Source organism: Stenella coeruleoalba, assembly GCF_951394435.1.
Source record: "Stenella coeruleoalba genome assembly, chromosome: 17".
NCBI lineage: Eukaryota > Metazoa > Chordata > Mammalia > Artiodactyla > Delphinidae > Stenella > Stenella coeruleoalba.
Genome location: NC_137163.1, coordinates 73336182 through 73359416, shown reverse-complemented (window position 1 = coordinate 73359416; position 23235 = coordinate 73336182). Strand labels below are relative to the sequence as shown.

The 23235-nt window shown below is 43.0% G+C and overlaps 1 protein-coding gene across 4 annotated transcripts in view; it reads right to left on the bottom strand.

Moving 5' to 3' along the window:
• Positions 1-20022, bottom strand: part of CA8 (carbonic anhydrase 8) — a 94227-nt gene extending 74205 nt beyond the window's left edge. For all 4 annotated transcript variants that reach the window (XR_013824522.1, XR_013824523.1, XR_013824524.1 and 1 more), the window contains exons 1-3: positions 19434-20022; positions 17961-18152; positions 5899-6023 (exon numbers count right to left, since the gene is read on the bottom strand). Coding sequence is in view for 1 of the 4 variants with exons in the window: in XM_079901554.1 (XP_079757680.1) it covers positions 5899-6023; positions 17961-18152; positions 19434-19533 (417 nt within the window). In the remaining 3 variants the exon portion in view is untranslated. The remainder of the gene's footprint in view (positions 1-5898; positions 6024-17960; positions 18153-19433) is intronic.
• Between the last annotated feature and the right edge of the window lie 3213 nt (positions 20023-23235).

Genomic DNA, 23235 nt, shown 5'->3' with positions numbered 1-23235 from the left:
CAACTTGGGATGCCCGTGGAAACCAAATAACTTGAAAAGATCATCAATTCACTATTAACCGGGCAAACTCTTCCTGGTATCTCCTCGGAGTAGTAAAACAAATAAATAAAAATAAATATATTTCTGTCAAATGAATATGCAAATCACTTGGAGAGGCAGCAGCCCAAAAGCCAGGTCTTTTTCACTGAAAGAACACTTAAATAGCAGACACTACTATCTCCCTGACAAGAAAAGAAGAAACGCAGGGTTATCTGGAAACCCAGGATATTGGGGGGTAAGGTATAATATTCAAGATTGGCACTTTATTATGAGATACATTCTTCATAATGTTTTGTCGGCCTATTTTGCAATCAAGATCTGGACTCTTCACAATTACAGACTCCTGCTCTGCACAGTGGAACTCTATCAAATGCACTCAGCTTTCCATAAACAGCTGGTATGTGGCTCAATTATCACCGAGCCCTTCAGAGTACACAGAGCAAGACCTGCTCTTTAAATACAATGTAGATAAAGATAAGAGTCTGCCCTACAATATGCTGTGCTCTATCTGGATAATTCACTCTCAAATTGTAAACTTTTAGGCCAAAAGGGCAAGAAGGTCAAACCTGCCGTACACGATCTCCAGCTGGTCTGTGGGCAGGATCAGTGCCCATCCTAAGAAAACTATCCTTCATCTGGAGTGAAATGAGACAAACAGAAATAATGTAGGGAGTTTGTTAAAAGCTCAGTCTATTCAATGCATAGGCCTAGGGACTTCCCTGGTGGCACAGTGGTTAAGAATCCGCCTGCCAGTGCAGGGGACACGGGTTCGAGCCCTGGATGGGGAAGATCCCACATGCCGCGGAGCAACTAAGCCTGTGTGCCACAACTACTGAGCCCGCGAGCCACAACTACTGAAGCCCATGAGCCTAGAACCCGTGCTCTGCAACAAGAGAAGCCACCACAGTGAGAAGCCCGCGCACCGCAATGAAGAGTAGCCCCCGCTCACCACAACTAGAGAAAAGCCCACACGCAGCAACGAAGACCCAACGCAGCCAAAAATAAATAAATTAATGAAAAATAAATTTTTAAAAAATGTATAGGCCTGTGTTTATTCTGAGACCATATCCTTCCTACATTTAGCTATTAAATTAGAAATTTTCTCTTTACAAACTGATGGGGACAGCAGAGAGTTATAATGTTACTTGAAAAAAAATAAAACTTGGCCACTCTGTTGGTCTCCCCAACCCCCAATTTTTTTTTTTAATTTTGCTGCTCCAGCATAAAATCTAAATGCCTGGGATGTACTTTCCCATAGCAGTATGAAAGTAGCGATTCATGTGCAAAGATTAATTTACCAGGAGTTATATACACAGTTAGGCTACCTTGAAGTAGCAAAGAACATGACGGTCTCCACATACAAAATGACGAAAACACAATACATAGCCTGAAAGTTGAATTTGAACCTAAATACCTGGAAGTTCCTCCATTAATTAGATTTGTAACAAAATTAACATGAACAGAATAAATAATTCTAGTGATACGGTGGATGCAGAAAGGATACTGCTATTAGCAAAATCACAAAATTCATACAGCATTAAAGTTGTACTTCAAGAGCTAAGACATCTAATGCCGTCCAAAGAAAACACGCAGCTACCACCACCGCCAGGACAAACATACAGGAATTAATTTGACTGGATCCCATCCTTGTTTTAAATCAACAACATTCTACTCACGTTTGCTGTCTTGATTAAATATCTCGATGCAAAATACCCACACATTAAGAATTCCAGCTGGTAGACCTCACCCAGACATTTGTAAGAATATAGTTAACACGTGCAAACCCATTATGTTTTCGGGTAATGGGTAATGGGAAGAAAAATGCAGCACAATTCTCCTTTCTCTTGTTAAGACGCTGTCATTTAAGCAGAAACCTGGAGTATTCGTAACAGAATTCGGTTACAAGATGAAAGCATGGCAAAAAATGTCAGGTAGCTGTGGAAGCATGTGTGTTTCTGAAAACTATCAACCCCAAGAAGGAAAAGCAGAAAGGACAAAGCTTTATCTACTTTGCTGAGTACAAGAGCTGCAGTTTAAATTGTTAGGGACTTCCCTGGTGGTCCAGTGGTAAAGAATCCACCTTACAATGCAGGGGACGCAGGTTTGCTCCCTGGTCAGGGAACTAAGATCCCACATGCCGCGGGGCAACTGAGCCCACACACCACAACTCCTGAGCTCACGTGCCTCAACTAGAGCCTGTGCGCCCCAAACTACAGAGCCCACATGCTCTGGACTCCACGTGCCACAACTAGAGAGAGAAAAGCCACACGCCACAACAAAAGATTCCACATGCCTCAGTGAAGATCCCGTGTGCCACAACTAAGACCGACGCAGCCAGAAAAATAAATAAATCTTTTTAAAAATAAATAAATAAATAAATTGTTTAATGTCACAAACTGTGTTAATATTTGAAGTGATGTGGGTGCTGACGACTCGTAGCATCAAAAATATATTCAGGATTGCGTTTATACCTGTATTTATAATTTTAAAAAGTCAAGAGGGGAGCTTGATGAGCTTCTGTTAAAAGCCATTCCCACATTATATGTAACAGACAAGGTAATTGTTTGTTTACAGATGGCTGCTGAATAAACCATCCATTTAAGTTTAAGTGAGATCAGCAAAAAGGAAATACGCATTGATGTGTCTTTTGGAGATTAAAGTTAGTCTTAAAATGTAAATAAGATATGGAAACTGTCCTAAAAAGTTATTTTTTTAAATCACATACCGGGTAAACAGCGCCCTCACTCCCCACTGTCCTGTCGGCTATGTCCTTGGGTTCCAAGCGGCCCTGAGGGCAGTACAGAACAGGGGGATGCTGGGAAGTTACCTACTTATCCCCACATTAGGCATCTCATTCCCTCCCAGACTATCTATGTGGAGTCCCTCTCTCCTCTCACCAGCTCAGCCCTCTCCGCCTGAAAACCCAGCTCACTCTTCACAGCCTCCATTAAAACAAAACAGAAAGCACCTGACTCACAGCTATGCCCCTCAAACTCTGCGAACCCAAAAGACGGATGCACTCCACAGGATCCAGCACTAGACGAACGTCAGATGACCGACAGAAGTATTTTCTCTAGGATTGGATCAGAGATAATCTGGGATAACAAAGAATTCAAGTATTATTCATCACCTATTTTGGAAAAATTAGTCAGAAACTCCATCATCATAAGTATAAATACTTCTGCAGAAACAAAGCCTCACCACCAGAATTTAATCTCCATCAACACAAACCATTACCTGTGCGCTTAACGGACCAGGGCAGTTAAAACTTCACCAAGTAGCAGGACCAGTCTGCACGCTGGGTCCAAAATTCTACTCGACTGTGGGGCGAAGAGCACACATCACCAACCTAATCTCATGGAGCTTCCCGAGGCTGTAAATTCTGTGAGTCGCAGGCAAAGTCACTGAATCCCCTCCGGAAGCTGGCGCCGACCCAAGGACTCCCATCTCTCCCAAAATTTTTGATTATGAGACTGTATCTCTGAAGGCTGACTGAGATGAAAAAGCTTTTCAAACCCAAAGAAGAGGGCAGGGCCGAGGCCCTGACAGCCCAGTGTTTTCCTGCCCCTCCTCGGCCCTCCGCTACCCTGCAGGTTTAACTATTTGGGATTGTCTTGTGTCCTCCCTCCTCTTTGATATGTTCTGGTGTGAACTCTTCCCTTTCACTTTGGGTGAGGACAGGGCAACAGCCAGAGGTGACACAGAGACAGGGCTGAATTGCTTCAAGGCACTAGAAGTGATAGGATGTCTGTGGGAACTGAGAAAAAAGCCCCTGGAAAGGTTAACATTTGAAGACCCAACATCGCCCATCAAGGTCTTAAAGAAGCTGTCTCCTCTTACTGTCCTCGGCATCACAAACCACATATATTATTCAACACACTGCAACCGTTTTTCCCTCCATCCTCGAAACATTTAATATTTCACTTTTTTTTTTTTTGGCTGCTCTGGGTCCTTGTTGCTATGCGCGGGCTTTCTCTAGCTGTGTCGAGCAGGGGCTACTCTTCGTTGAGGTGCGCGGGCTTTTCATTGCAGTGGCTTCTCTTTGCAGAGCATGGGCTCTAGGTGCATGGGCTTCAGCAGTTGTGGCACACAGGCTCAGTAGTTGTGGCTCGCGGGCTCTAGAGCACAGGCTCAGTAGCTGTAGCACAGGGGCTTAGTTGCTCCGCGGCATGTGGGATCTTCCCGGACCAGGGCTTGAACCTGTGTCCCCTGCATTGACAGGTGGATTCTTAACCACTGTGTCACCAGGGAAGTCCTAATATTTCACTTTTAAGACCTGAGTTTTTTTAATGAAAGGGATATTTGGGGCTTTCAAAAGAAATTTTTTAATGATTATTAAAGTAATATTGAGAAATACTTTCTCTAACTTCATTCTTTAAGGCACATATATCATTTATATAAGTTAACCAGTAGTGACTTCCAGGCAATGAGGCAGGCATGGATGTGGTATCTGGTCAGGAGCAATTCCATACTTAAGTATGTGCAGTTGGGAAAGACAGACAAGGAAGACTGGTGTTTCGGCAGCCCCTGAAATGTACTATTACTTGACACTGATGGGCTATTTCCCAGAAGAGAACTGCGGTCCTTATAGAAACAAATATGAACAACAGAGACATCCTGTCAATTTCACCAATGTGGGTTGTCTCTGATGTACCTGGCACTGCACTAAATGTTGGGAGTAACACGGAGAGTGAAAGGGAGACTTTTTCTTCAGGAGCTGTATTAGCTTGGGCTGCAATAACAAATTATCATAGACCGGAGGCTTAAACAACAGAATTTATTTCTCCCACTTCTGGAGGCTTGCAAGTCCAAGATCAAGGTGCCGACAGAACTGGTGTCTGGTGAGGGCACACTTCCGGGCTTGGAGATGGCAGTCTTCCTGTGTCCTCACCCGGCAAAAAGCAGGGAGAAGCAAACTCTCTCTGGACTCTTATCAGGGCACTAATTCCACTCACGAGGGCCCCACCTTCATGACTTCTTCTAATCCTAATCACCTCTCAAAGGCTTCACATCCTAATACCATCACATCAGGGGGTAGAGTTTCAACATATGAATTTGATTGGGGGGGTGGGGATCACAAACACTTCAGTCCATAATAGGAGCCCACACTCAGTGAGAAGGACTCTTTAAACACTAAAGGTTACAATGCATGAGATCAATGTCACAGCAGCAATCCATCAAGGACACTGGGAGCACAGAAGAAGAAGGAATTAGTTCTGCTTAGGGAAGGAACTCAGAAGAAGTCCCACGGAAGAAGGGATACTCTAACTAGATACTGAAGAAAGAGCTGGAGTTGGCTAAGAAGATAAGTAGGGGAGAAAACTCTTCAGACAAAAGAAAGACTCTAAAACTCTTCTCTCTCTCTCTCTCTCTCTCTCTCTCTCTCTCTCTCTCTCTCTCTCTCTCTCTCTCTCGCTCTCTAACTGCTTGAGGCGAATAAAACCAACTTACCAATTTTAACCAGAGTTAAACCAGACTTTTAATTACTGTTGAGGTTTCTCCAGAAGTTATTTGTTTTCAGCTTATCATCTATTCATAGCATCCACAAAAGTGACCTCCTGAATTTGCAGAGGCAGCAGAATTTTTACAACAGTAATAATACTAAGATGAAACTTAATAGCATAGATTGCCGTTATAACCAACAGCCCATGTGCATTCTCCAAGCCCACTAAGGCTGATGGGAAGCCTCATTTGCTGCCCCAAGCTTATATTTCATGGAGCACTTTTTTATTTTAATATATTTAATATTGATTACATTCAAGAGCTACACATCTACTTTTACACTAAACCATTTTCAGTAAATCGCTGAATACTTTACATGAACAACAAAAGTTTTACAAGCTGATTTGTTCTTCTTACCTCCATGGGAAAAGCTTTGAAATTAACTGTGTGCTCAGAACCACGCTGGTTTTCTCTTCCCCAATGAAATCTGACTTCATACAGCTCAAATTCATGCCCTTGAGGCAATGGACCTCCAGATAGAACTGAAAAAAGAAAATAACATATTTAATTACATCTCAAACACATTCATCAGCACATCACTATAAACACTAGGGACATTTTTTTGCCAAAAAGGTCTCATGAGCTCTACAGAATAAATTCACATAACCAAAATGAAGAGTGAATCACAACTGTGAGATGAATTTATACTGTCATCTTCATACAGTAAAAGTTCAAAAATAACTTTTACTTTCAGTAAAAGTTCTGAAATACTTGGGAATGATATGTATATGTTAACTTCTTGTGTATTTTAGGCATAGGAGTTGACAGAAAATAAACACAGTAGCTATTTATACTCCCCGACACTTAAACTTATCATTGATCAGGGGACAAGAATATGGTCTGAGTCTCAGGCTGACCAATAATTCGCTATAGACCTATCAATAAATTGAAACTTGTTTACAGATAATCCATTTACACGAGCAGGCTTTCAACTGAGACAACAGATGTCAGCCAACAAAATTATCCATGCAGTGAAATATTATTAAGCCAATCTGATTTTTCAACAATGAAATCACATTTTTACAAAAGCAATCTATCATCCAGTGTCATAAGTGTAAACAAAATTGTAATAAAATATTAACAATACTTAAAATATTAAATTTAGTTCTATGGGGCCCTGTCTCTATGTCTCATTTCCGGAGATAACCCAGAACTTTGTCCCAAATAAGAGCACTCTAAAGGATGATAAAAAAAATACATCTTGTCTTGAGGCAACAAAATACTTTGATTAGTTAACACCTGATATCATATGGAAAAATAAACATAAAGTTTATTACAAAGGGCCAATTTTGACACAAATAAAGGTTGTTTGCATTCTTCCTGTTAACAAAACTGTTCATTCTAAATGGTATCAGCTAAGAATTATTGGTTATTTTCAGCCAAGGAGCTGACAAAATTCACCCTCTCCCCCAGATGTGGTCTCCTTGAAAGAGGTTAGTGTTCACACGTGGACTGTCGTTGTGCAGGAAGCGACGGTGGCCAGACTGAGTGCCCCACTGCGGATCAGCTTTGTTCTCCATCCTTCCTCTAAACTCAAAGGAGAAGAAGGGGAGTTGGTGCAGCCATATTTGTTCGGTTGGTTCTTCATCTAATCACTTTTCCCCCAAAGAATTTAAAGCTGCTTCCATCAAAGTTCCTATCCTGCAGCCAGAGGGCATAAATCAGAAGGAAGAGCAAAGGGCAAACAAAGACAGAGGCAGAGAAGAGACGGAGCAATGAGGCCATGGCACAGATGAACATCTCGCAGACCTCGCTGAAAGCGCCCTACAGATTTGGTGCCAAGCCTCCCTCCGGCTCCAACAAAGAAGAAAACCAGCAGCGGCAAAAAGGGACTTTAATTTTTCAAGGGTTTAACCCTCACATCTGGAGGAAAGGGAAGTGCAGTGATGGCCTTTAGGGTGACACCATGTCGCAAGATTGTAATGCGTTCCTCACGCTTGGTCTTTTTTTTTAAGTTTCGATGCAACTCTGAGGGGTCGGTGTTATCATCCCATCGATGTGGCTGAAACCAGTTGAGGGTGAACAGCCCCGGTCATCCAGCGAGCCAGCTCCAGGAACCTGGGACTCGAGCTTGTGACCCACAGCCCGCAGTGAGATGCGGAGACCGTGCTTTCGGTGCCCGTGAGCATGACCCAGAAAACAGTGGTCTTTAGCCATGTAAATACATGGCTAAAAAGGGATTCCTGAATCTAGAACCACAATGCAGGCTCACTGCATCTTCTTCAATAACCATCATGCTGTGGACTGAAGAAGGTCTCAAGTGTTTTGATCTCAACCAGAGTGCCACAGCTTCTGAATACCCTCCAAACTCATTCCCTTACCACGGTTGTCCGAACTGGGTCTTAAGAAAAACTGGCAAAGAGGCCTGGAGTCCACCCGCTGTGTACCCCACCTCCCAACCAGAAAGAATAAATGGGAAAGGCTTCTTGGGAGTCCTGGGTAGCAGGTAGATGGGCCCGCCGACTGGACAGCTGGAGTTTGCCAAGTGGAATAAACTGGAGCTTTGTTTTCCCAGACACTCCAAGGACCAAGTTAATGGAGGGAGCTGAGCTCTGCTGGAGTAAAGAGATAAGATGACCTCTCCTGAGGTCAAGGAGAACTCCCCAACTGCAAATGCACAGAAAGTCTCCTCAGGGGTCAAAAAGGGAGGGGGCGTTACCCCATTCCACGCTGGAATCGATCTTGGCAAAAAGATGCACACACGTACCAGGGAAGGACCCTAGGGCAGGTCAGGTGTGGGAAAAGAAAAAAGATAATCGGCCAACGGTAGACAAAGAGCCAGAAGAACTGCCCTGTATAAATGATTCAACCACCTCTTTACTGTGCTTCTCCTCATTAGGGAGGACACCCACACCCTTTCTCTCCGGGTGTGTATTTCTGCCTTGCTCCTGTCTTAAATAAATAGTTTCTCTGTGTGCTCTCCCACATGTTGCGCTGTGTCTCTGATAATAAACTCTGTATCTGCTTTTGCAGTTTTTGCCTCCTTGAGAAATCCATTTTTCAAACAGGCAAGAGCCAGGGCAACTTTGCCTCTAGCCTCTAGCCCCTGGTAGACTAGCAGCTAGGATTCCTGGTTTTCACTCAGGCTACCTAGGTTCCATTCCTGGGCAGGGAACTAAGATCTCGCTTCAAGCCACTGCTCACCACTATCTCCCCGAGATCAGTCCCATGCTTGCTGCACCCCAGCCTGCACCATTTGAAATGGAAACACCCTTCACCTTGTGGGTCTACGACCCGACTTGAGGCTTTTGTCTTGGACCAGGCTTAGCGCCACACGGCCAAGGGAAAAGAAACGGGAGTACTGTGGAATGAAGCATACGTGAGATCGGAAATATATTTTCCCAAAACATTTTCATCAGGTACACACAGAGTTTCTGAAACTGTTACAGAGCAGTCCACCAGTAATTTCTTATAGCAATGGATGAAGCTGATTCTGTCCGTGATTTCAGGGGCCAAAAAGAGATCTGTGCTTCACACATATACCCCTCACCTGACCAACGGTCAATATTTCTTTAGATTAAACCTTGGGAATAGAACTGATATTTTAAATGCCCTGGAAATTCAAACTGCACAGATGTATGTCTTACTGGGGAGAAGTTCCAGGCCCACAGGGGTTCCACTGAAAAATATTTCAACAAATATTTTTTGATCATCTACACTGTAACAGGCACCATATTCAGTATTTAACATACAATTGATGTTGGGCTTCCCTGGTGGCGCAGTGGTTAAGAATCTGCCTGCCAATGCAGGGGTCACGGGTTTGAGCCCTGGTCCGGGAAGATCCCACAAGCCGCGGAGCAACTAAGCCCGTGAGCCACAACTACTGAGCCTGTGCTCTAGGAGCCACAACTACTGAGCCCGCATGCTACAACTACTGAAGCCCACGCGCCTAGAGCTCATGCTCCGCAACAAGAGAAGCCACTGCAATGAGAAGCCCACATGCTGCCACGAAGAGTAGTCCCTGCTCGCCACAACTAGAGAAAGCCCAGACGCAGCAACGAAGACCCAACACAGCCAAAAATAAATAAATAAAAATTTTTAAAAAGATACACTGATGTTGACAAAACAGACAAAATTCACCGGCTTCATGGATCTTACATCCTATTGGGATGACATGCGAATTTATATATTTATGAAGATCAGACTTTTACTGTGATGTTTGGTCATTACATGGTCATTATTTCAAGAAAATTATAATGAAACCAGATCCTCAGGGTCTTACATTCTATTGGGTTGAAAATGAGCACAAAGAAGGGAAGCGTTTTTCCCAAGCCTGGTCCCCAGGGAGAGGTGACAAAGGGGCAGCTTTCAGCCAGGAATTGGCTCTGGTACCTTTCACTTTTGCTGCAGAAGAATAATCCAAAGTTAAACCGCACTAAAATCACGAGGCGCTGCAAAGCCATCAAAAACGACAAAATCATGAATTCAGAATTTTATGAGGTGCCAGGTAAAAGCGTTACCTGTTCATCCCCCAAGAATGACTGTGTTTACAGACCACAAATAAATAGCAGGTCTCTTTTATCCATTTGGAAACATCCTCTCAAGGCATTATTCTTCCTTTTGACCATGTCCTTGTTTTATGAGAAAACTAGTCATACCACAAGAAGAGCACTTCTCCTACATTTATGAAGATCACATTTTGCTTAGTGATATTCTGTCACTATGTGGCAGGTTCATTAGTTGTGGCGCCATTATGTCAAATAAAATTACAAGGAAACGTGAAACTCACACAGACGACACGCTACATTTCCTGAGAATAACAACCTTGTGAAAGGAATACAGCATACACCGATGCCACTGCTACACCTCCGTTGTCTTTAATCCTTCTTCTTTGATAGGCACAGCCATTACGCTTATAGACATAAAAGAGTTCCTTTCAGAAGCTTCTGCAAAATATGGGAATCCCATAGAGACATGACATATATACATTTACCTAAATCCATTTAAGCTTCTATAATCCTTTGCTGAAAACAGACTTGCCAGATAGATCAAAAGCTGTTTGCCCCTCATTTCATTTGAGTTCAACACACACGTTTTGAGATGGTCCCCATGCCCACCCCTGGGCTGACCACTCAGTGTATAAAAGGAAGGATATAGTCTCAGCACTGGCAAGGCATTCTCTGTGCTTAAGGCACTAAAGGTGATTGCATCGGGGCAGTAGGGGAAAATGCACAAGGCACTCAGAGGGCGCCCAGCAGGGTCCAAGCCAAAACCAAGGCCGGTGGGGGGTGGTCAGAAAGTCAGGGAAGACTTTCTGGAAGAGGTGACAGCTAAGCAGAGTCTTGAAGGGTAAGCTAACAGCAGGAGTGAGAAAGTACATTCCGAGCAGAGAGAAGAGGCTCAGAGAGGCTCAGAGATGGGAAACGAACTGAGGGTACTCCAAGACAATAAAGTCAGAGGTACCCAGTGGCCAAAGGCAGGCCTCAAGGTGTGAACATCAGGACGGATGGCAGCTCACGTGGAGGGGCTGGAGTTTATCGTGGAAGGAATCATCGTTAGCTTTTAAGCAGGAGGCTAATATTTTTGCATTTTAAAATATTACTCCCAGGTCCCAGGTCTGGGACTTCCCTGGCGGTCCAGTGGTTAAGACTCCACACTTCCACTGCAGGGGGCATGGGTTCGATCTCTGGTTGGGGAACTAAGATCCTGCACGCTGCGTGGCATGGCCAAAAAAAAAAGGATTAAAATATTACTCCCAAGGGGACTGCTCTGGTGGCGCTATCAGATTGCTATCATCTGTACCAATTTGAGGAACCTGGGATTAGAAGAATTCTACAGGTTTCCTTCCAATCATGTCCCTCTCTCAATCCAGGAATGCTGTGTTTCGCCACTATTTATTTTCAGAATGTGAAGCTTTTTACTCTTGAGTTAGTTTCTCCCACACAGTTGTAAGGCTAAGCCTGTAGATGCTATTACCTAAGATTCTGTAACTTGTTGAAACCAGTATCATCTGTAGAGCCTCCAAGTTTCCAGAATTTGGAGTTCTCTGGCCTTCAGAGCTACTTGTTCATATGTGTATAGCTATGTATAAAAGCTTCATTTTAAAGAAGAAAAAAAAGAATCCGCATGCCCATGCAGGGGACACGGGTTCGAGCCCTGGTCCGGGAAGATCCCACATGCCGCGTAGCAACTAAGCCTGTGAGCCACAACTACTGAGCCCGCGTGCCACAACTACTGACCCTGCACTCTAGAGCCCGTGCTCCGCAACAAGAGAAGCCACCGCAGTGAGAAGCCCGCGCACCGCAACGAAGACCCATTGCAGCCATAAATAAATAAATAAATTTATTTAAAAAAAAATATATATATATATATATTACTCCCAGGTCTGCATGGACAGTGTACCAGCCAAGAGCAAGCGCAGCTGTTGAAAAGGCTGCTGTCACAGCCGGCCAAAGACGGTGAGGCCAGGAGACAGAGGCTGCTGAAGCCACGACTCCAACGTGCAGGGACACCAACGCCAATGGTCCCTGATGTGTCCCCCGAAGGATCAGAGGCCCCCAAAGTTCATTCTCAACAGGTTTAAAGATTTTATAGCCTCAGTTTAACTTTTAAGGAATCCCAAATGTATTCAGAAAGCATTCCAAAAATAGTATTAATTAGTTTTTTTAACATTTGAAGTCTTAATCAATATTTTTTAAACAGTCCTTAGCTTTTAACCTACAGCTTTATTTCATATTAAAGAATAAATATCATCAGCTAGTAAGTGTAGCACTAACATAACAGTAGGGAGAGGAGACCAGTTAAGCTGGGTCTGTATAAGCAAAGGGAAGGGGGTGAAGGCAACTGTCCAGGTAATTCAAGTCCCCCAAAGTCAGCTAATAACACACATAATCATAAGTGAATTCAAGTTTTGCTCTCCTGGTTGCCCTCATTTATAGGAACTTCTCTGAGAAGAGACAAGTGAATCTCTAATTCTGGTAGTAAGCGATTAATAAGTATATGTATTAATGAATGGAGGGCTATCATATGAGGACCAGTGGAAGGAACTAATTATGTCCGGAAGGAAAAATGGCAACTCCACGGTATGATGATGGCAGTCAATCTTTTACAGAATGTCATGTGGAAGTACAATTTTATGTGTTCCATGTCAGTCCAGCATCCCAAAATAGAAACAAGGAGGGCAATCCCAGAAACTTCTCGATCTGGGGAATTACTCAAAAGCAAAATGGATCTCCTCAGTGAGGAATGATGAAGCCACCCAGCCACTCGCCAGAAGGTCTGAGATATGGGGGCTGGATTGGGGGCCTCCAGGGGCCCATCCCACTCATTGAATATGATTCAGCCCCTTTCCTAAACTCATGGGCTGCCTTAGTGGAAATCAGAACACTGAAGAAAGTAGCATACAGTCTGTGTGAGTGAGCTGCTGAAAGGTGATTGTATCACAAGAGAAAAGGGTGGAGAAAGAAACTTTGAGAAATCCTATCATTTAAGGTTAATGGGGCATGAAGAACTGGCAAAGGAAAGGCAGTCAAAATTAAGAAGAAACATCTATGACGTCATAGAGACCAACAGGAGAAAGAGTTTCCAAAAATTCCATTGCAAATGCAGCAGAATTAAAGTATTTTGAGAATTTTAAAGTGGCCACTCGAGGGCTTCCCTGGTGGCGCAGTGGTTGACAGTCCGCCTGCCGATGCAGGGGACACAGGTTCGTGCCCCGATCCGGGAAGATTCCATATGCCGTGGAGCGGCTAGGCCCATGAGCCATGGCCGCTGAGCCTGCGCGTCCGGAGCCTGCGCTCCGCAACGGGAGAGGCCCCAACAGTGAGAGGCCCGCGTACCGCAAAAAAATAATAATAATAAAAATAAAGTGGCCATTCGATCGTAGAATGAGATTATCAGTGACGTTCGTTTGGGAACTTTCAGCAGGGGATTGGGGCTGAAAGGCTCCTGTTCATGACATGCCTCAAATTTAAAACCCCAGGTAGGGTTACTATATATGGGAACTATACCATTAGGATTATTTTAAAAGCTTTAATTTAGTAAATGGAAGCATTTAAATTATGCTACAATTGTTGTAATTCTTTTTGGTAATTCTTTATCCTTTTTTAATATAAACAAAGCAGAACAATTTTTTTAATTGTGCTTATTCTACAGATATTTTTATTTAAAAAAAAGCAGCATCCAAGGAAACTTCAATGCATTATTACCAAGTGAAAGAAGCCAAGCGGAAGGCTATAAAACGTATGATTCCAACTATATGACACTGTGAAAAATGCAAAGCTATGGAGACAGTATAAAGATTAGTGATCACCAAGGGCTGGGGAGAGGAAAGGAAGAATAGAAGCGCAGAGGATTTTTAGGGCACTGAAACCATTCTATACGATGCTACAATGGTGGATACGTGTCATGAAACATTTGTTCAAGCTCATGGAATGTAAAACACCAAGAGCGAACCCTAGTGTAAACTATGGACTTGGGCGCTGAGGGTTCAGCTGTCAATGCAGGTTCACTAACTGTAACAGATGTACCCTCTGATTACACTGTTTTGCCTGCGGTCAACAACCAGATGCTGCCAGCCAGGTGTGAGCCATCACACCCCTCCCCTCAGAGAAATCCATAAACCTACAAAGGCTGCTCCAACAACACAGCCTGGTCCTATGTAATCGTGTTACTGTGACATCCACCAGACCTCAATCCCTGCCGATGTGCAGAGCCTCTGATTCAGTTTTTAGACCCATTCCTAAATATGAACAGAGAGCCAAAGATCGCTGGACATCTGAGGAGAATCTCCAACATAGAACAGAGACACCAAAACAAACAGAAGAAGGATCCCAGAATAAAACAGAGACATACGGGAAACAGAAAAGAAAGGAATACAGAAGAGAATGAAGAAAGAGCCTATAATCATGAAATAAATACTGGCAGCCATATTTTCTTTAATTCATAGAACACAATTTTTTAGAAATTAAAAATATAAGAGCAGAGATTAGAAGTTTAATAGAAAGATAGAAGTTGAGGAAATCTACCAGAGAGTAGAAGAAAAAGACTTAAAAAAAAACAAACTTATCAATGAAATAATATAGGAAAATTTCTAAGAAATAAAAGACAATTATCCTGACTGAAAGGGCCCACCAAGGGCCCAGCAGAGAGACACACAAGGTACGCAAACAATTACTCTCACAAGCCCTTCTTCTCAGCAAGTTATTGGGAGATGAACTGTAGGAGGGAGTAAACCAACAAATCCCTGAAATGAGGGAACAACCTCAAAAAGAGGATGTCTTATCATCCAGGAAACATGGAATTGGACACAGAGACAAGCCAAGGGACTTACTAGGCCTGAGGTCCAGGGAGCTGTGGGCGATGGCAGTCCAGATGGGCTGAAGAGGGGAAGGATGGATGAGAGGACTGGAAGGACTTTTTGAATGTCCTGGGAGAAGATGTGCCTGCTAGACATCAGAGAGTTTGGAAATGAAATCATGACGGATAAACAAAAAACCAAAGAAACAAAAATATACCAACTCTGGGCAGGGGCAGGGGGGAACCCCACATTATTCAATAAAGGAAACAGAATATAGTCTCAGCTGGAAATGACAGTTACACAGTCATAATAATAAAAACACTGAGCTAATTTAAATAACAACTGTAATTTAAGTACACAGGGACGATGGGGGGGGCAAACCCATGATGGGGGAGGGTAATAAGAGAGCTAGACTCGTCGTCCATCATAGGGAGTTCACAGATATCTTAAATATCAAAGCACAACAGTATAAATATGCTATTAAGAAATGTGGAAGTGGGGCTTCCCTGGTGGCCCAGTGGTTGAGAGTCCGCCTGCCGATGCAGGGGACACGGGTTCGTGCCCCGGTCCAGGAGGATCCCACATGCCGCGGAGCAGCTGGGCCCGTGAGCCGTGGCCTCTGAGCCTGCGCGTCCGGAGCCTGTGCTCCGCAACGGGAGAGGCCACAACAGTGAGAGGCCCGCATACCGCAAAAAAAAAAAAAAGAAAAGAAAAGAAATGTGGAAGTGACAGCAGGAAAAACAGCTAAGAGATAAAAGTGGTCGTAATCAAGGCAAACAATTTTAAGTGGGGAGGGGTGGGTTATAACCAGAAGCAGAGACAAATATAGTACTAGCCAACTATTTAAATTATGTTTACATTCTATCTTGATAAAGATAAAGCTTGAACTAAATAAATGAAATACAGGGTGTTCAGGGCTTGCAGACCATTCCTTTGAAAAACTTATATATGCTAGGAAGCAAATAAATAAGCTGGTCCAGACATGGGATTGTTTTGGTTACGTTTTTTTAAAGCTTGGAGAAACACTGAAAGGGAAGAAACAATGAAGAAGTGATTATACTGGCAGAAAGGAGACAGGCATCCGAAGGAGCAAGGTCTCCAAGGAGTCAGAAGTAAGGGGTCTGGAGTGTGCACGTCAAATCAGACCCAGACAAAAATACAGACAGCTCTTCCTCGGCGGTCAGGGTGGACCCAGTGGGCCGAGAGTCGAAACACTGCTTGATCGGCTCTGTTCTGGGAGGCGATAGGGGGCCAAGGAAAAGGTTGAGAAGGCTTGAGAAGTTACCAGAAGAAAATGGTCAACTCAGTGTGATGGAGTAAATTTGATCTTCGAGCAGGAATGGACACAAGAGTCTTAACTGCCAGCGTTTGGACTCAGTCATTCCTCTACGCTCCCATGATACTTTATAACACCATGTCGTATTTACACTGAGGCTCTAAACGACTGTGTTTTCATCAATATGAATCCTCAAGAACCTTCTTATCCATTTGTATACAAACCAACATTCAATCACCATGATGCTTGATGTGAAATGCAAGTTAGTTGTATAGATATATAAACGTTTATTTCCAGAAGTGAAAAAGCACGTCAACATACCAATAAACCTTAAAACGTAATACCAACATTACCTTAAAATGTTTTTTATGTCAGGACAGTCAGCATACAATAATTTTACTATATATTTTATAAATAATACATAACGTCCCATCATAGATAACCCCCCCCAAAAAATCTGATTTAAGTTCAAATTTACATCTGAAGCTGTCTTCTTTGACTACATCCACACAACACCTAGATTCTGTTTTGGGTGACGCCCATACCTTGACTAGACTCAGAGCAGCTGGGAAGACTCTAAGTTAAAGCTCAGGAACATTCACAATGAATAAAATATCCATAGTTGGTAATCAATACCTGCCCTGCCTCATAATAAACCCAAAGATTTTATGGCTTGAAATATCAAATTTATCGATTCAGAATTAATTTGAGTACAGTTGATCTCTGTTTATCAAATGCTTCCTAGTATTTCAACGTACTCCTTATTTTACGTTCTTTCCAAGAGGGAAACAGAGTTATTATTCACTATGAAAAGCAAGATATTAATGCTAATTTTAAAATATTCCACTCTCCTCTCTCCTACATTTGAGCCAAAAGCCAATTTCCTTGGTAATTACCCAACAGCTTTTCTAAAAAATATTTCAGATCCATCTCAAATAGGTTCAGAGGGGAAGAAGAGAGTTAAAAAATAAATGAGTAAAAGAGCTTTGTTTGCCATTTAAATCTTTTGCTGAGTTTACAGGCTGTTTTTGATTGCTATTAATTAAAATTCTTCTTGTCATATTAATTTAGCAGAGAAAATTAATTTGGAAAGTCTATCTTGAATGTCAGATTATGTCAATAAATCCTAATCTTTAGTTTTACAAGTTAGTAAAACAGAGAATTATAATTATCTACATGATTTATTTTTTTGTTTCTTTAAAATGGAAAGTTTATTTGCTCAGTACACCAAATAGACTGCAAGCACTGTCATGACAAATATACAGAAATATGCAGATCAACATAAAATAGTAATTTAGTTTAAATGAAGGGAACTCTCTTTAAATGTTATGACAACGTACTCCCAAGAATCTTTTTTTCAGTTAATTATACATTTCAATAAAACAAACGGTAATGAATTAAGTGGAAGTTAGCTTGTGAATTTTTCTTAAAAATAAAAATCTAACCCTATTAATTCATACCAGTTAAACACTCTAACTAAAATCTCCAAGTAAGTGTAAAAGGAGATGAAGTTAGTTACCTTTTTTGCTTGAACAGCCCCAAGGAAAATGGTTACTACAAATACAGCAGGCAAACTGTTAAGACCGACCAATCTAGAACATACTGTTAAGCTAATCACCACTTTAGGACAAAATGCAGATTGGTACACTTGTGTACCACAGGGCTGGAATTTGACCAACTAAGGCTGTTCCAGTAACATCACACAACATGGAACAACCAACTGACACCTTCATAATTTCATCCTTTCATCCTTCCAAAAATGTTTCAGAAAATTATTCCCCTAAAAAATGCATTTTATAGTCTATAAAGGTATCCTGACAACAGAGCTAGGTTAGTTCTACCTTTAAGGTTACACAAGCTCTATAAACTTCTAGTTTAAGAAGCACGCAGAAACATCTAAAATACCTGATTTTGACTTCAGGATAACCTGAATGGCGTGCCCATCGTTGGCGACCTCACAGTCCCGGCAGACCACGTAATTCGGGGAGAGGCGGACATCCAGCAGTGAGGGGTCATATCGAGCTTCTCTTGAGTTCAAGTTAATGGGAGACTGGTACTCCCCATTAGCATCTGGAAACACCAAGCCCCACTCAACACCTGAGGACAAAAGGAAGCAAACTTAGAACAGACTGAAAAAATAAGTTACAGCAAAATGTAACATGGGGAAAACTAGTTTAAACACTGCTTATGATCCTTGCCATTATTAAGAAGGTTATGACTACTGTCCCTTTACAGATAAAATATGGTAATAATAATGTGTGTGAATTCTTGCATTCATATTTTGAATGATCTAATGTTATCAAACAACACATTCAAAGTCCTAGACTAATAAGATATTCTATTTGCCTACACAGAGGTACTAATTTATGGCTCTAGAAAATTTAGATCATCTTTAAGTGATTAGAAAAAAAATGACACCACAAAAATTTCCTCTGTTCATTAGTTTAATTATGTGCAGTACTTGGGAAATTCCTGTAACACTCAGCATTCTTGGCGAGAGCCAAAAACCATAAATCTGTTGCTAGTGAATAAACACTCCTTACCAGAAATGCGAACACAGTATTCTGAAGTGCGCATATGCGTATATACGCAGACCTGTATATACGTAATATATACATAATACTCTTTTCGTATTTTTATAATTCAAGTTGTAAACTCTCCGTTTGTTTCAATATATGTAGCCAACATCAGCACCAGTAGTCAGCTCTGTTAGGAGTCCTACATCTTCAGGGATACATTTAGGAAACTAAACGTTTTATTATAAGGGCAGCCCCCGTCTTGCCAGGTCCACTGATTCAGCTCAAAACTTAGGAAGACTTGAGCGGTGTCAGCATCCTCAGAGAAAAGATCAGTGGCTCAAATACTTTCTCCCCGCAGGCAAGCAAGAAACTAATAGTTTCACTAACGCTATATGAGAAAAGAATCTGAAAAAGAATGACTATATGTAGATGCATAACTGAATCACCTGGCTGTACATCTGAAACTAACACAACGCTCTAAATCAGCTATACGCCAATAAAACATTTTTTAAAAGAAACTATTAGTTTCACTAACGGTGTATTCTCAAGGTATTGAGTACAGCACAGCGCGGCTCTTCTCGCTACTCGCAAGACGGAAATGTCACCGCCGCAGCCTTCAGGCTCGCCCTCCGGACCGCGGCAGATGCCAACCGCTGCCCGGCACCAAGGCCGGGCTCCCCGACGCGAACGCCGGCGGCTGGCACCCCCGCTCTCCCCGGAGCGCCTGGTGCCCCGAAACGGGCCGGGGGCGTGCGAAAGTGTCGGGGCGCACGTGGGAAAGAGCGGACGCGGGGCGCGGCGAGCGCGCCAGAGCAGCGGGACACCAGCGGCGCCAGCCTCCCGACGCGCGGCCGGTTACCTTCCTCGTAGCCCCACTCCACACCCTCCTCCTCTTCCTCCTCATCCTCCTCCTTCTCCGGGAAGGCCACGGTATCTTCGATGAAGCTCAGGTCAGCCATGGGGAGGCCGTGGGTCCCCTCGGCGCTCTCGCCTGCGGTACCTGCGCCTCTGCGAGGCTAGCGCTCCGGAGCGCGAGGCGCCGCACGGGGCGGTGGGAGCGCGCGTGCAAGTGGGAGCGCTCCCGCGAGTGGGAGCGCGCCTGTGTGCGTGAGGCAAGCGCGCGAGAAGGAGTGTGAGCGCGTGCGGTGAAGGGCAACGTGGGTGTGAGCGCGCGAGCGAGCGCGAGCGGCGCGAGGCGGGAGTCGTGGGGCGGTCAGTCCTGGGGGCGTGCCCGAGTCCGGCCGGAGCGGGAGCGAAGCCGCGGCTCCCGGAGCGCGATCAGGCGAGTTATAAACCCGGCCGGGGCGTGGCTGGCACGGGAGGGACCGCCCCCTGCGCTCAGGCGGGGGCCCGGGATGGACCGCACGAAGAGGCCCCGGGGCTACGGGCCGAACGCACCGAAGCAGGAGAACCCACCCCTAGACACACACACGCACGCACGCACGCACGCTCGGCCTCCCGCCCCCAACCCCGGTGCGCAGGGGCTAGGCCAGGGTCTTCCTACCCTAATTTACAGTCATCTTATTCCAGGAAATACCACAAAGAAAGAAAGGGGTCGGGGAGAAGAGACACGAATTGCCCCGGATAAGAGTAAAGAGAGGGCTGGAGAACCCTGTACCAAAACAAAAAAAAGTTTCCCGCTCCGAATCTTAGTCGTTGAATATTTACTTTTTAATTCATCCTTAGAGACCAGCGGAAACGATTATGGAAAATTTTCCAGGAAACGTATAGTTCCTAAAAACACTCAAGGAAAAAAAAATTATTTTAATCTAGAGAAGAAATTTTAGGGAAATTTTTCCATTAAAAAAAAAAAGGCAAGAGGAGTGAAAGACAGTAACGGAAGGCTGTTTAGTTTTAGTTTTAAGCCTGGCTTAAAACTTCGGGCGCAGCTGACTGTGTACACAGCTCCCAATCACCTGGTGAAATCGTGTAAATAATGAAGTGCACACATAACATAACAAACAGGAACTTTGCTGATCCAAAGAGTCACCTCTTGAATATGCTTCTCAATCCAGGGTGAATGACTTCAACCCCCTGTTCCAAGAGCTTTTAACTCAGAGCAGGTTAACCCCGCATTTTTAGAAGGTCTGTGTGCATAGTAAGCTCAGATTTGGACCTTAGGTAAGATTTTTATTAATGTGCACCAAAATGTAAGCAGGTTGAATAGCGGGTTTCTAAATGATACCATCCTTATGAATGCTTAACTCCTCGTGTAAGGATGGAGATGCTCACTTTGGAGATGTTTAGTTTCTGTGTTCCCAGCCCTCACTGCCTACTCAGCCCTCTACTTTTGTAAAAAGCGACTTTATAGGCTATTAGAAATTTCTCTGGAAAATGGATTGGGACTAAAGGGGGTGGGGGGGGAGGGGCGGACTCAACCAATTCTGCCACTTTCTGGAATGTTTAGCAAAATAGATAAAAGCTATTGGTCAACTTTAGCTTTGAGGATTTCAAGCATTCTTGTAATTTCTCTTTTCCCTTAACACAGAGACCAGAAAGTCCACCATTCAGAGGACTGATACACAGTTTGAGAGAGACTAAACTCATTCTTCGCTCACTGTCTTTTGGTGTTCTTTAGTGGAGACCCTCCCTCCTCTGCACCCCAGTAAGCCTGGGATTGACAGAAGCAGAGGTCTACCCTAAAGATATAGCCTTTAAAAATGATAAGCACTAAAATAATAATAATAAGCACTGCCCAAAATATTAACCACTTTCCACTGAAGTTCTTCTAAAAGGAACATTTTATTTCTTTTTCCATTTTTGAAAACTTTTTCACAGTCTTGAAAATTTCAATCGACTTTCTTTTTAGAAGTAGGTTCACACGTTCATCAAATGCTGCAACTCATGGAACCCAGGCAGGATCGTGAGAACAAGATAGATCACTTTGTGACCTTGAGCTCGTCAGCAGTGTCCATTCCCCTTTGCCCCCAAACCTGCATGGATGCTAGATTGCAACCACTGTGTGACCACCAATTTCATTTAAAGGATCACATGAATTATAGAGATGTTTACCAAACCAGAGGACAGCAAAATCTTGTGGGAAAAGCTCAGTTTTCCATGAGTAGATGGTGCGCCGTATCTACAACAGATAGGCTGAGAGATTGAATTGTTAATGCTGAATTTTGCAACTCATAGACAATTCTGCATATAGCCCACGATGTATTCATAAATACAGTTAGCTACTAGACAAACGTATGTTTACACATATTTGTTCTTTGTGAATTTTTCAACATCATGTGTGTAATGTAACTCCTCTCTGCAAGCCTAGGATACCTGCCCAGCAAGCAACATATGAGCTATTCCACCATGCGTCCAGATATTCAATTAACAGGCTTAATTGCTTTGAGACTGTGTGCTTCAGAATTCTGCTAATTAACAGCACCTTAAGACCTTCTCTTCTCAGATCGCTGTACTATATTATCACTAAAGGTGGAGTTTCTATTTCTAGTTATTATAAGATATCTGTTGCCATAAAACCTGAACACACAGATCAAAGATATAGGCCATTACTTTGATTTACAAGATAGAACAAGCACACCTAAATCCAATATCAGAGAGTCTAAAAATATTCATGCTCTATATTATGAATATTAGTACTACACATATCCCTCTGTATAATTTTAATGCATTTCAACCTAGTATCATTTTGATTGATAATTCCTTAAATTAACTGTATATTGCTCACTTTTAGTGTTTGCATAACTGAGGTCAAACCACATCCTAAAACAATTTATTAAAACTAAGATATATGTAACTAATTACTATCCGATACTAAGAAAAGAGAACTAGAAATACCTAAAAGGAGAAAACTAATCTAGATATCACAGCACCGCACACCTACACAGCCCTCTGCTCCCAATCTTTTCTTACCCTTTATCTACCTTCCCAAGGCTTTCTTACTGTACGGATGAGTTTGGGCCCTAGAGTTGTCATAAATGATCATTACCTTCTTGTGCGCACCTTGTGCTCTAGGAACACCTCAAGGATGGAGCTAATATTTGCATGTCAAGTAGCTTTGAACCAGATCAATTTCTGAACTTCACCAACAATGAATTGTGTTCCTTTGTGTGCACCGCTCTGTTGTGGGAGACCCCAGAATGAATAAAATCCTGTTTGTGCCCTTAAAGAATTTACAGTTGTCTTGGGAGTGAGGAGGTGAGAAGAGGTAATTAAGTGTAATAAAGGCAGTATGTTAAATAGAGAGGCAAGTACCATCACCATCTAAGGAAGACGCGATTCACACACAAGGGAATGATCCAGGAAGGTTTCTGGGAAAAGATAGCATTTTAGGCCCACCATAAAAGATGAGTAGGAGTTTTTGGTGGGCAGTGAGGGAGGGAGTACGATTACTGGCATGACCAATGATGCTGAATCATGAAAGTGCTTGTCATCGATCCATTTTCTTCTCTGAAGGCCTTCTATGACCTGCCAAAACCCATCCGCGATACTCAAAACATGTGTGCTTCAGTGGGCTCACGTCTGAAGTAAGACGCTTCTCTCGTTGTTACGTTCGCTAATCTGATTTTTGTTTTGTCAGTATAGATGTCAAAATTTTCCTCACTATATACATTTTGATTTCTGAAGGTTTCAAGCTTTGTTTAGTAGGCAAGTTCTGATTCTTTCATATTTCTTTCTGCAACAGATTAATCTCGTATTTTGCC